The sequence below is a fragment of the Lontra canadensis genome, unplaced genomic scaffold (genome assembly GCF_010015895.1).
Source record: "Lontra canadensis isolate GAN:19392208 unplaced genomic scaffold, GSC_riverotter_1.0 scaffold11, whole genome shotgun sequence".
NCBI classification, from domain to species: Eukaryota; Metazoa; Chordata; class Mammalia; order Carnivora; family Mustelidae; genus Lontra; species Lontra canadensis.
In genome coordinates, this window is record NW_022631005.1 from 4947251 (window position 1) to 4962511 (window position 15261).

The 15261-nt window shown below is 35.2% G+C and overlaps 1 protein-coding gene across 1 annotated transcript; it reads right to left on the minus strand.

Moving 5' to 3' along the window:
• Positions 1 to 6584: 6584 nt before the first annotated feature.
• LOC116866951 (stathmin-like) lies at positions 6585 to 14704 on the minus strand. Its single transcript, XM_032856208.1, is given in 3 exon segments — positions 6585 to 7033; positions 8942 to 8964; positions 14568 to 14704. Coding segments are annotated over 3 exon segments (609 nt in total).
• Positions 14705 to 15261: the final 557 nt, after the last annotated feature.

Here is a 15261-nt window from a genome sequence, read left to right on the forward strand (position 1 = left end):
TGTATCTACTATACCTTTTGCCTTCTAATTACCCTAACGCTTATATAAATTATCTTGTATATTTATAAGAGCCTATTTTTAGCTGGGAACAGCTTAATTTTGAGTGCATACAAAAGCTCTACATTTTTAAGTTCCCCTCAACATTTTTTGTTTTTGATAGCATAGCTTACATCTTTTTATTTGCATCACATATCCATTAACAAATTTTTATAGTTGTATTTATTTTTAATACTTTTGTCCTTTAACTTTTATACTAGAGTTAATAGTTATTTTCCTACCGCCATTACAATATTAGAGTGTTCTTCATTAAGCTATATTTACCTTTACCACTGAGTTTAATCTTCTCATATGTTTTTATGTAATTGATTAGCACCGTTTTGTTTCAGCTTGAAGAAGTCATTTTTACATTTCCTGTAAGACTGATCTAGTGGTGATAAAATCTGTCAGTTTTTGTCTGTATGGGAAACTTATCTCTCTTTCAGTTCTGCAGGACAACTTTGCCAGGTAGTGTATTCTTGGATAGCAGTCTTTGTCCCCCCCATTACTTTGACTATATCATCCAACTCCCTTCTGGCCTGAACTTTCTCCTGAAAAATTTGCTGATAGTTTTATATGGGTTCCTTGTATATAACAATTTACTTTTCTCTTGATGCTTTTAAGATCCTTTCCTTACCTTTAACATCTGACAATTTAATTTTAATGCATCTTAGAGAGGGTCTCTTTGGATTTCTCTTATTTTTTTATTATCAGGATTCTTTGACTTGGGTATCTGTGTCTTTCCTTAGGTTAGGGAGATTTTTAGCCATTATTTCTTTGAATAAGCTTTCTGTCTTTTTCTCTTTCTTCTGGGATCCCTATTATATAAATATTGGCCCATTTGATAGTGTCCCATAAATTTCTTAAGCTATTTTCACTCTTTTTTATTGCTTTATCTGCTAACTTCTCTAGTTGGAAGAATTCTACTATCCCTTCGTTTGAATTTGTTGATCTATTTTTTTTTAAAGATTTTATTTATTTGACAGAGAGAGAAGGAGAGATCACAAGTAGGCAGAGAGGTAGGCAGAGAGAGAGAGGAGGAAGCAGGCTCCCTGTTGAGCAGAGAGCCCGATGTGGGGCTTGAGTCCAGGACCCTGAGTTCATGACCTGAGCCGAAGGCGGCGGCTTAACCCATTGAGCCACCCAGGTGCCCCTGTTGATCTATTTTTATGCTTCATCTACTCTGCTTTTGAGTCCCTCTGTTGAGATTTTCAGGTCAGTTATTGTGTTCTTTAGCTCTGTGATTTTTGATTGACACTGTTATATTTTCTATTTGTCAAAATTTTCACTGAATTGTTCTTCTGAATGAAGTGAGCAACTTTATGACCAGTATTTTGAACTCCTTATCTGGTTAATCACTTATCTTCATGTCATTAAAGTCTGTTTCTGGAGTTTTATCTTGTACTATCGTTTGGTACGTTTTTCTCTGTTTTTCATTTCCTTAGACTCTGCTGGTTTCTGTATATTACATATAAGAGCCACCTGTTGCACTCTTTTTTTAAAAATTATTTTATTTTATTTCAGTGTTCCAAAATTTGTTGTTTATACACCACACCCAGTGCTCCATGCAATACGTGCCCTGCATAATACCCACCATCAGGCTCACCCAATCCCCCACCTCCCTCCCCTCCAAAACCCTCAGTTTATTTCTTAAAGTCCACAGTCTCTCCCTCTGATTTCTCCCAACTCACTTCTCCACTCCATCTCCCAATATCTTCTATGTTATTCCTTAGGCTCCACAAGTTAGTGAAACCATATGATAATTGACTCTCTTCTGCTTGACTTATTTCACTCAAAAAAGTCAAAGTTCTTCACTGGTTAAAGAAGAATTTTGGTAGTCACCAAAGTAGAACTTTATAGTCTTCACACAATCTGTAAAGGTGTTAAAAAATCATAACTCTTATTTCTCATGGTATACATTTTCTGGACCACATAATTATATATTGCCTTAGATTGTATTCTACAAGATTCTACTAACCTTGTACAGGCATACATATATATGTCTGTATGTTCAAAGATATTTCAGGGCTAAATATTACATGGCCTTTGTATCTCCCACTTAGAATATCTAACAGAGCTAGGCACATAATTTTTTTATTTTGGATTATTTAAAAATTTGATGGTCAATTTATTCATGTTTCTTAGTTGATCATATAGCTGACAAATATAAAGCATTAAGTAAATACCAGCTGAAAAAATAAATGAGGTTGGTGAGATGACATGAAGGGGCTCAGCATGTTATGACCTCAGATACCTTCACATTGGGCTATAGGAAAACAGAGACTATTTTTGGCAACACCTCTTGCACTCTTGACATAATATCTCATGTAGGATATCAACCTTGTTAATCAGCCCAGGCAAGCTCTTGGTTTTCTCTCAAACATTTGTGATTCACCAAGATGCTTTCTTTGTTTTAGCGGCTCCCAGTGGGAAAGGCCATCAGTGTTCCAAAAGAAAGGATTACAGTTGGGACTTAGATGTAGATTGATTAGAAGCTGGAATCTCAGGCAGAAGCTGAGAAAGTATCTATTTTTTTCACAGTCAGGACCTAGATATGTATTAAAATTAGAAGCCTGAGTCATGAGCTTTTAAGGTTTGCAGCTATATCCCTTTCAAGGAAAACTTGGAGAGCAGCATTTTTGCCTGCTTCTTTTGTGTTGAGCCCTGGAGGGATAGTCAGTTAAGACCTCTTCTTTATTTCCTATACTTCTGTGGGACTTGGCGAAAGGTAGCCCCAACTGGCTATGAGATCCAGGTGATTGTGAATCTATCCCTGGAGACAGCTGAGAAAGTTGGAGTGCAGACATGTATACAAGCTTCTTCCAGGAGATACTGGTGAGTTACTTGGAGCGGGCTGGAGGAAGAAGATGGGAGGTATCTGTTGGTTTTCCCAGTGTCTGGAGATGATGGCTGCCAGCAACTAGAGACATGCTAAATTAGAAACCTGGCCCTCAGGCAGCAGATCTTAAAGTATGCAAGTAAATCCCTTTCAGAGGAAGACTGGAAGATGGGCATTTTTGCCTGCTTTTTTTGTGTTGAGCTCTGGGATGATAGCTAGTTAACATTTGCCTCTTTATTTGCTGTATCCCTGTGGAACTCATGAATGGAAACTCCATTGGCTGTCAGAGCCAGGCAGTCCAGAGACCCAACCCTTCATCAGCAGCTGCAAAAAATGAGGTACAGATGTATATACAAGCTTCTCTCAGGGAATCACTGGTGACTTGGAGTAGGCCTGAGGAAGAAGATGGGGGAAATGTGTGCCAACTTTCCTAGTCTGTGAGGAGGATCAGAGCCCCTAGGTGCCTGCTGACATTTAGGCAGCAGCTTTTGAAATGTGCAGATAAAGTCCTTTCAGGGAAAAAAAAAAATGGGAGATGGATATTTTTTGTCTGTTTCCTCTATGTTGTACCTTCACCGAGATAGCCAGTTAAGAACTGCTTTTCTGTTTGATATAATTCTTGTGACTCCTATGGATGAAAACCTCACTGGCTTTCAGAACTAGGTGTTTGGGAACCTGTCTTAAATGTGGGAGTCTTGAAAGTTGGAGTGTTAGATGTGGGTCCCAACCCCCTTTGCTCCTCAAGAAGAATTTGGCAATTGAGAGTTCCATTCTGATTGTATGGCATGGGTTTTATGACAAAAGTGTGTCTCAGCCTTTCCTACCCATTTCAATGTATTTTCACTGAAGTAACTCAGCTGGTTTCTGGATCTTTTTCACGGGGAATTCCTCCATGTACAACTGTATATTTGGTATATCTATAGGAAGAACAAATCTCAGGAGCCTCCTATGTTACTATGTTGATTGATTCTATGTTTTGATTCTGTTCTCCTGAAGTACTGAAGTTACTATAGTTGGAAACATGGAAAATACTGACAGTGAAATGGGTACACATCAGAGGGACACAGACCCTAGCATCCTGTTCTGCCTCATGAATAAGTGGACTTACTATAAAAAGGAATCATGGCAAAGAAGGAAGACAGATAATGGCAAATTATTTAAAAATCTATCAGATTTAACAATGAACAGTCCAAAAAAAAAAAAAAAAGGAAAATAAGAAAACAATTACTTTACAATAGCATCAAAAAGAATAAAATATTTAGGAATAAATCTAACTAAGGAGGTGAAAGACTTGTACAGTGAAAACCACAAACACTGCTAAAAGAAATTTAAAAGAACACAAATAAATGGAAAGACATCTCATGCTCATGGATTGGAAGATTTAATATTGTTAAGATGTCCATAGTACTAAAACTGATCTACTTGTTCAATGCAATCTCTATCAAAATTCCAACACCATTTTTTGAAGAAATAGAAAAATTTATCCTAATATTTTAATGGATTCTCAATGGGCTTTGAATAGCCAAAACAACTTTGAGATTAAAAAAAAGTTGGAGGACTCATACTTCTTGATTTTATTTTATTTTTTGTTCATTTTTAAAAAACTTTATTTTTTCAGTGTTCCAAGATTCATTGTTTATGTACCCCACCCAGTGCTCCATGCAATACATGCCCTCCTTAATACGCACCATCAGGCTCACACATCTCTCCACCTCCCTCCCCTCTAAAACCCTCAGCTTGTTTCTAAGAGTCCCCAGTCTCTCATGGTTCATTTCCCCTTTGATTCCTCCAATTCACTTTTCCTTAAAACATATCACAAAGCCATAGTAATCAAATCAGTGTGGCATTTGTATAAAGACAGTCAACTACATCAATGGTATAGAGAGCCCAGAAGTAAATCCTTACCTATATAGTTAAATGTTCTTTGCAAAGCATGCCAAGACTACCCAGTGTGTGTGGTGGGGGAGACTCCTTCACAAATATTTTTGGTAAAACTGGGTATATGTACGCAAAAGAGTTAAGTGGGCCCCTTATCTTTTACCATATACAAAAATTAAACTAGATTAAAGACATCTTAAAGATCTAAGACTATAAAACTCCTATAAGAAAACAAAGAGGGAAAAATTCATCATGTAGAATTTGATAGTGTTTTCTTGGAATATGACATCAAAAACACAGAAAACACAAGCAAAATGGAAAAAATATGACTACATTAAGCTGAAAAACTTTTGGGTATCAGGGGCTCAATCAACAGAGTGAAATGGCAAGCTACAGAATGAGAGAAAATATTTGCAAATTACATATGTGATAAGTGATTAATATATCCAGAATAAGTAAAGAATTGCTACAACTCAACAATGACAAAAATAACTGGATTAAAAATAAGCCAAGGCCTTGAATAGACATTTTCTAAAGAAGAAATACAAATGACCAACAAGCATTTGAAAAGATGGTCAACATTAGTAATTATCTGAAAAATGCAAATCAAAACCACAATGACTTATTACCTTATACTCATTAACGTGCCTACTATTAAAAATAACACAGGGAGTAATTAATGTTAGTTGAATATGTGGAGAAATTGGAACCCTTGTACACTATGGGATTGTAAAACGATGCAACTGCTGTGGAAAACAGTATGGCAGTTACTCAGAAGATAAAAACAAAACTACCATATGATCCAATAATCCTACTTTTGGCTATATATCCAAAAGAATTCAAAGCAGATATTCAAGAGATATTTACATTTCCATGTTCATAGCAGAACTATTCACAGTACCTAAGAGTAGAAGCACCCCAAATGTTTATCAACAGCTGAATGGATAAACAAAATGTGGTATATACATACAATGGAACATTATTCAGCCTTAAAAAGCAAGGGGATCCTTTTTACATTTTTCCACATACTACAACATGATGGACCTTAAGGACGTTATGTTAAGTGGGATAAGCCAGTCACAAAAAGACAAATACAATCGGTTCCTTTTATATGAGGTATCTAAAATAATAGAATTCATAGAAACGGAAATTAGAGTGGGGGTCATCAGGAGCTAGGGTGGAGGAAATAGGAGTTATTTAATGGCTATAGAGTTTCAGTTTTGCAAGATGAAATAGTTCTAGATACCTGTTTTACAACAATATGCATATACTTAAAACTACTGAACTATATATTTAAAAATGGTTAAGATGATGAATTATTTTTTTAATAGTACCATGCAGGTTTATTAATCATTCAAGTACAGTACCATCTGGTAAGATCTGGATAGATTGGGGTTTAAAATGAGCAGATGTTCAGCATCCAATAGTTTAAAAGAAGCCACTATATACTCTTTTCACAAACATCAAACATGTTTTCACAGAGCTAGTATGGTATTAGCCACTAACCCAGAATTCCAAGTGTACTGAAGTAGAAAAGAGATGCAACAAGAAAAGTAGTTACTTTAGAAACAAGAAAGTAGTTAGTTTCTAAAGTAACTACTTTTAGAAAAGTAGTTTCTAATTTCTAAAGTAACTACATTTAGAAAAAATGCAACATTCAGTTTTTCCCCTTTAGCCCATAAAACAACATCATACTGTCTAGATCTACCAATACAGTCCTACATCAGCTTCTAGAATATTTGTTAGGAGGGCAAATGTAAAATGATGCTGGCCAGTATAGTCTTTGGATATTTGGGAAAGGGAAGGGGAAAAAGTCGGTTCTCAGAACAAATTAGTCAGTGTCAGTTTTATCAATAGGATCTTTGGATTCTTTGTTTGCCCACACTTCTTCAACATACTTGTCCTTCTCTCACAAGCGTTCCAGTTTGGCAGCCATTTATGCCTCCCGATTCTCTTTGTTGGCTTCCATTTTGTGAGTCAGTTTTTCTTCTGCCATTTTACTGAAGTTGTTCTTTCCTTCTGTTGCTTTTTGAAGCACTTCTTTCTCATGCTGTCCTTTCTCAGCAAGCTGCTTCAAGACCTCTGCTTTATGGGACTTGTGTTTTTCTTCTGCAGCTTCTGATTTCTTCCAAATTTCCTCTAGGGAAAGATCCTTCTTCTTTGGAGGGGAAAGGGGGAATTCTGGGATGAATTCTTTTGGTTGAGGGCTGACAATCAACTCAAAAGCTTGGCCTGAGTCATGCTTCTCCAGTTTTTTCACTGGGGTATCAGAAGTAGCCACTGTGAACAGCAGACAAGAGACTGGCAGTGCGTTCTACAGAACCCAGTGGCAAGGAAAACCATGCTCAGTCCAAGCCACCTGGCCATATTTTCCAAGATGGTAAATTTTATGTTAGGTACTTTTTTAATCACAATTTTAAAAACTGAAAATATGATGTGGTTTTTGAACTCTGTGTAGATTCTGATGTATTGATTAAGGATATACCATAGTTCATTTCATAAATCTATAAAGATGCCTTCAAAATTATCTGTTTCCTTCCTCCAGTAGTAGGAAGTATATAGTCTTATTCTGAAGGAAGGAAAATGTAAACACAAACAAGCAAATTCCTTTCTCCCCCATGTGGTTCATTTCCAAATTACTTTAGAAATTGACTTAACTAAAGGAATCCCCAGCTCTTCCTGACACCAGTTCTTTTAAAGTTAACTTTGAAAGGCTCTGGAAAAGGCAAATGAAAAGGTCAGAGTCTATCTTCTGCAACTTACCCCATTAGAAAATTTCTAGCACTATGTCTGTGCCCTTCTGTTATAGGTATAGTATAATTTGACAAGTGTTGATTTGTGAAGGAAAGTGAGGAATAAAAAAGAAATGCAAGTTGAAAGAAATAAAATCACATCTGATATTTAGAGACATTTAGAAGGCGTCTCTTAACTATTCTACTTAACATGTTTTCTTGACCTTACTGAGGTTGTTTTTCCTTTATTCTACAGCTGAAGATAACTTCATCTTTAGTTTGTTCCTTCCATTCCTTTAGTTCTTTTATGCTTCATTCATTCATTCAGCATTTGGTGCCTATAATCATCTTATAAGTTTCTTTTAGGTCTTTAGAGTCTTTACAACATCCCTGTTAAGGCAGTCTGAGATGCAATGTCATACCAGAGAGGAAGAAATGACCAGAGTTATTCTACTGTTAGTAAATGTGAGGGCCTATTGCCTGTTTATTTTTGATTGCCCTCTTCTGGAGGTTTCTTCATGGTTTCTTCTGGAGTCTATACTTCTCAGTTTTCATAGTAAGCAATATTGGAACTATTTCATTAGATATTATGAAAGGTTAGAGAGTATGAGGCAGTAGGGAGAGGGTATATTTGTAGTCTTCCAGTAGTGTCTGATCTATCTCTTGTATTTAGAACAGAGAATAAATCTTTTCAGTTATTAGGGATTATTAGTAACATTTCTTGAATGGCCAATGGTGCCATTATGGATACTGCTATTTTAACTGAGATTCCAGAATAATAAGGTAGAACAGTTTTTTGAATGCCTACTTTTGCTAGACATAGTCATTTTTTCCTTATAATGCTATGATGTATGCATAATTTATTATTCTCTTTTATGTGAATAAGAGAATTGAATTTGGGCAACTGCCTCAAGATCATCCAGCCAATAAATGAAAGACAAGGGATCCAAACCTAGGATAATCTGTCTCCAAAGTGTCCCTAAGCTTTCTATCTTGATAATTGGCCAAATTTAAAATACTTACTAGCTACAATTTTATCTCAAGAGGAGTAATTTTATGTATGATACCAATTTCACTTCAGGAATGCATAGATTGGCACTTTTAACCCTTCTTTCTTTTTTTTTTTTTTAAGATTTTGTTTATTTATTTATTTGACAGACAGAGATTACAAGTAGGCAGAGAGGCAGGCAGAGAGAGAGGAGGAAGCAGGCTCCCTGCTGAGCAGAGAGCCTGATGCGGGGCTCGATCCCAGGACCCTGGGATCATGACCTGAGCCAAAGGCAGAGGCTTTAACCCACTGAGCCACCCAGGTGCCCCAAACCTTCTTTCTTGACATAAAGCCATTTTATCTTCATAAAGACATTTGCATGAAAATGAGCCAATCCAGGTTGTAGTCTTTCATCTGTTCAATCCACATCATAGTGGTTTATCTGTTCACATTTTCCTTATTTCTTACCTGAAAGCATAAGACTTGCTGTGCTGAAAGATGACAAATAAAGAATTTAATCAAAACCCAGAAGTGAAATCTAGAGCTAAGAGTCCTTACCAAAATGTTTTGAGTCAAGAGGAATAACATTGAGATTAGTAATTTTTTTTTTTACTGATGAACACAGTGTCTGGGCATGTGCCTGTAGTGAAAGACATGGTAAAAGTAGGGATATTTTAAGAGTTTGTTAGTGTGCAACACTTAACTTTTGGAAATCATTCTCTAGATCATATGAAACATTCTTAAGTGTACCCACATGTCTCATTAAATGTAATATTTGTGCAGTGAACAGGATGTAAATGCTTTTTATAGTTTTGTTTTTGAAATTATGTTTAGTTCTGATTTCTAAAGAATCATTGTGCTTACTAGAGAACTACTTTGACATGAGACAATCTAACCTACAAATTGTTCTGGGTCCTTAAATTGTTATTAGTATTAAATTTAACAATATATGAAATAAATATAACATTTATTTTGTGGCTGTTTTTTTGTTTTGTGTTTGGAGTCAGTAAATCTTAAAAAAAAAAGAAATATCATTTACATACAATTCACACATTACATTGTGCAGTTCAGTAGATTTTAGTACACTCACAGATAAATGCTGCAGTCACAATAGTAGATTTTAGAGCATTTTTATCACCTCAGAAAGAAACTCCACCCACTTTAGCTATTACGCTCCCTACTTGTTTCCCTTCACTCCCTCTTTAGCCCTAGGCAATGGCTAATCTTTTGATCTCTATAGATTTGTCAGTTCTGGATATTTTATATAAATGGAATAATATGCAGTCTTTTGTTACTGGATTCTTCTACTTAGCATAGTGTTTTCAAGATTTATCCACGTTGTAGCATGTATCAGTAGTTTGCTAATTAATATGGTTGAATAATATTTCCATTGTATGGATATACCACATTGTGTTTATCAATTTATAAATTGAACTTGAGGGTTATTTCTACCTCTTCCTATAGTGAACAGTATTGCTTAAGTATTTGTGTACAACTACTTCCAATTATTTTGTGTATATATAAGAAATGGAATTACTGCATCATATGGCTACTCTGTATTTAAATGTTTGAGGAACTGCTATTCCAAAGTGGCTGTACCATTTTACATTCTTACCAGCAGTGTATGAGAGTTCTGATTTTTCCACATCCTTGTCAACACTTCTTACTATCTGGCTTTTGATTTTAATGTTCTATTAGGTATGAAGTACTATTTCATGGCTTCAATTTATATTTCTCTGATAACTAATGTTGAGCATCTTTTTATGAGCTTGTATATTTTCCTTGGAGAAATGTTTATTTAAATATTTCATCTCCTTTTTTTTTAATGGCTTATTTATCTCTCTAGTATTGAGTTTTAAATGTTCTTTGTATACTTTGTTTTTTTGTTTGTTTTAAAGATTTTATTTATTTATTTATTTGAGAGAGAGAGTGAGAGGGAGCATGAGCGAGGGGATAGAGGGAGAGAGAAGCAGGCTTGTTACTGAGCAGGGAGCCCAGTTCGGGGCTTGATCCCATTACCCTGTGATCATGGCCTGAGCTGAAGGCAGATGTTTAACCAACTGAGCCACCCAGGTGCCCCATGTATACTTTGGATACAAGTCCCTTATCATATATATGGTTTATTTTTTTGTCCATCTTGTGGGTTGGCATTTTACTTTCTTGGTGGTATCCTTGGGAGCACAGAAATTTCTGATTTTGATGAAATTTAGTGTATCTATTCTTCTTTTGTTGCTTGTTGCTTGTCATAGCCAAGAATCTTCTCCAAACCCAAGGGGACTTATCCTTTGTTTTCTTTTTAAGAGTTTTATAGTTTTATAATTATGTTGTTTATCCATTTTGAGCTAATTTTTGTGTATGTGTAGGGCAAAGGTCCTATGTTTTGCATGTGGCTATCCAGTAATTCCAGCTCCATTTGTTGAAATCTAGCTATTAAGTGGTCTTGGTGCCCTTGTGAAAGATCAGTTGGCCATAGACACCTGATTTTATTTCTTAACTCTTAATTCTATTTCATTCATCTATCTGTTTATCCCTTTGCAAGTACCACACAGTTTTGATTACCATTGCCTTGTAGTAAGTTTTAAAATCAGGAAGTGTAAGTCTTCCTACTTTGTTCCTCTTTTTCAAAATTGTTTTGTCTATTCTGGGTCCCCTATAATTATGCATGAATTTTAAAATCAGTCTGTCAGTTTCTACAAAGAAGTTAGCTGAAATTCCTAAAGTATTGTGTTGAATTTGTAGATCAGTTTGCAGTATATTGTCATGTTAAGTCTTCTAACCCATGATCATGGATTTTTTTTCCATTATAATTGATTTTTATATATTGTCTTTATATCCTGAAAACTTGCTGAATTCAGTTTTTTAAAGATTTTTAAATTTAAATTTGATTGATTAATATGTGATGTATAATTGGTTTCAAAGGTACAGGCCTGTGATTCCTCAATGCTCATTATATAGCACCCAGTGCTCATTATTTCACATGCCCTCCTTAATGTCCATCAACCAGTTACCCCATGCCTCCACCCCCTCTCCTCCAGCAACCCTCAGTTTGTTTCCTATTATTAAGAGTCTCTTATGTTTGTTTGCCTCTATGGTTTCATCTTGTTTTATTTTTTCCTCCTTCCCCTATATATCCTCTGTTTCATTTCTTAAATTCCACATATCGGTGAGATCATATAATTGTCTTTCTCTGATTGACTTATTTTGCTTAGCATAATACCATCTAGTTCCATTCCCGTAATTGCAAATGGCAAGATTTCATTTTTCTAATAGCTGTGTAATATTCCATTGTATATATATTTATATACTACATCTTCTTTATTCATTCATCTATCAATGGACATGTGGGCTCTTTCCATAGTTTGGCTATTGTGGATGTTGCTACTATAAATATTGGGGTGCAGGCCCCCCTTTGGGTCACTACAATCGTGTCTTTGGGGTAAATACCCAGTAGTGCAATTGTTGGGTCATAGCGTAGCTCTATTTTAAACTTTTTGAGGAACCTACGTAGTATTTTCCATTTCTTTTAGTTTTAATCATTTTTTTAGTGCATTCCTTATGATTTCATGTATATAGAATCATGCAGTCTGTGATTTGAGATAGTTTTAACTTCCTCTTTTCTAACCTGGATGTATTTTATTTCTTTTTCTGGCCTAAACTGCCCTGGGTTGAACCTCCAGTACAATGTTGAACAAAGGTGCTGAAAGAAAGCCATTTTTGTCTTGTTACTGATCAAGCAAAAACAAAGACTAGATGTCCTTCACCCTTAACTATGGGTTAGGGTATCTAGTCTTTCACCCTTAACTATGATATTAACTCTATGTTTTTTAAAGATGACTTTTATCAAGTTGAAGAAGTTCCCTTGTATTCCTTGTTTGACTTGTGTCTTTATCATGAAAGTTACTGGACGTTTCAAATGCTTTTCTTGTGTCTATTGAGATAATCATGTGATTTTTATTTTTCATTTTATTGGTATGATGTATTACATTAATTGATTTTTCAGATGTTAAACTAACCTTGCATTCCTGGGGTAAATCCCAGTTGGTCATAGTGTATAAGTATTCAATTTGCTAGTATTTTGTTGGGGATATTTGTATCCATATTCATAAGAGATACTGGTCTGTAGGTTTTTTTTTTGTTTTTTTGTTTTTTTTTTGTGAGGTCTTTGTCTGATTTTGGCATCAGGGTAATACAAAGTGATGAGTTAGGAAGTGTTCTGTCCTCTTATATTTTGGAAGAATTTGTGAAGAATTGGTATTAATTCTTTGGTATAATTCCCTAGTGAAGCCATCTGGCCTTGGCTTTCCTTAATTAGGTTTGGTTAATAATGCGTTCTCTTCACTTATAGATCTTTTGAGATTGTCTATTTCTTCTTAAGTCAATTCAGTAGTTTGTGTTTTCCTAGAACTTTGTTATTTCATCTAGATTATCTAATTCATTGGCATATAGTTGTTCATGGTATTCCTTTATTTATTTATTTTTAAAGATTTTATTGATTTATTTGGGAGTGAGGAGAGAGAGAGAGAATGAGTCAGGGGAGGGAGAGGGAGAAGCAGGCTCCCAGCTGAGCAAGGAGCCCAATGCAGGGCTCGATCTCAGGACCTCTTTTTTCCCTATGAGTTTGGTAGTAATAGCCTCTGTTTTATTTCTGACTCTAGTATTTTGAGTTTCTCTGTTTTTTTCTTGGTTGATCTATCTATAGATTTGTCAAAATTGTCGATCTTTATAAAGAATTAGGTTTTGTTTTTATTGATTTTTCAATATTGTTTTTGTATTCCCTATTTCATTAATTCTTGCTCTAATTTTTATTAATAAAATAATTTTAATTTTTTGCTTCCTTTAGATTTTATTTGCTCTTTTCTAGTGTTTTAAGGTGGAAGTTTAGGTGTATTATTTGAGATCTTACTTTTTAAAAATATTTTATTTATTTATTTGACAGAGAAAGACATAGTGAGAGAGAGAACATAAGCAAGGGCGGAGGGAGAGGGAGAAGCAGGCTTCCCACCAAGCAGGGAGCCCGATGCTGGGCTGGATCCCAGGACTCTGGGATCCTGACCTGATCCGAAGGAAGATGCTAATGACTGAGCCACCCAGGCACCCCTCTTCTTTCTACATAGTAAGCATTTACAGATATAAAACTTTCATTAAGCATTACTTTAACTAAATCCCATATGTTTTGTATGTATGCTGTATCTTTATTTTCCTTCATCTCAAAATATTTTGTGTTCTTATTTGATTTCTTCATTGATCCATTGATTATTCAGATGTTGTTTAATTTCCATGGATTTTCCTAATCTTTTTCTGTTTTTCTACTTTCATCCCATTTTGATTGGAAAACCCACTTTGTATTATTTCTCTCCTTTTAAACTTTTGAGATTTGTTTTACGGACTAGCATATGATCTAGCCTGTCTTCCTCATGTGTTTAAGAAGAATGTATATTCTGTCATTGTTGGATGACATATAGATCATATAGGTATCATATAGGTATCTGTTAAGTCTGTTTGATTTATAGTGTTGTTCCACTCTTATATTTCCTTGTTAATCTGCATAGGTGCTCTATCCATTATTAGAAGTTGAATATTGAAGTCTCCAACTATTGCTGAATTGTCTTTCATTTCCTAGCATTCAGCTAATAACTTTTATAATCTCATTTTTTTAGGGCACTCAGTTATCACAGGCCAAGATCACTATGCCTCTGGTGCTCAGTGGGGAAAATGGTGCATGGCAGAAAGTCTTCACTGACAAGGTCTGAATGTTTTGACAGATATGAACTTGTTTTGTCAAGATTATTTACTCTGGATTTGGACCCAGACCTCTGGATTTCCAATGATCTAATTTCCACTGATTGAGGATGGGGGCTAAATTCATTCTAAATAGAAAGATTGTTTTTAGCTTACCAAATGTTAAAAACAAGGAGAAATTCATTTTATTAACTGGGGGTAAAAAGAGAGTCTGATTTCTTCCTTAGATATTATGTGTAGAGGCAACAAAACAAGAAAGGAATAAGAAATAATTACAGAATAATGTAATTTATTGTTAGTGGGGAAAACTGAGTAACTTACTGAGAAACTATTTGCTTCCATTAAACCCACTTACCTTCGAGTCGCTATTGCTGAACTTATATTCTCAAGATGTATGGTAATGAAAACACCCCTGGTCAAAGACACTCTGTTTCTAAATGGGCCTTCTATCCTGAATTTTTTTTCACTTATCTTTCCATATGAGTGAGGCATAGTTACCTCTTTTATGATTATCCCTTGAAATTACCATAAGACCTAGGTCTGGGCATCCCAATGAGGTCCTTTCTTTCTTTGGGGGTAGACTCTTGTTCCCTTAGCTAACTATGGTCAAAGATGTCCCCAAACAAAAGTCTGGATCCCCAAGCATTTGCCAAAGAGAAGAAAAAATGGAGGATGTAATGCCATATTTCTGTCATCCTTTATTTCCATCCATAAAATGTTCCATCTGTTTATACCAAGGGAAAGAGTGAGTTCAAGGTATCATTTCATAGTGGCTTTACTGTGTACCCCTAACATGGCATTGTGCCTTGATAACATGACAGAACCTTTGCTTGCGGCATTTGAAGTGGAAGTGCTGCAGATGATTGCTTCGTCACTAACTCTGGCAAAGGGGCTTGTGGAAAAATACTGTGGACCTTATGAGTGAATTTCTTTTTAATATATTAGTGTTTAATAATACAGTTATAGCCAATGAGTAATAAATACTTAACAGACTTTAACTTCCTAGTAATAAACAATTTTTTAAGCTAAAAAAAAAAGGGTCTAATAAG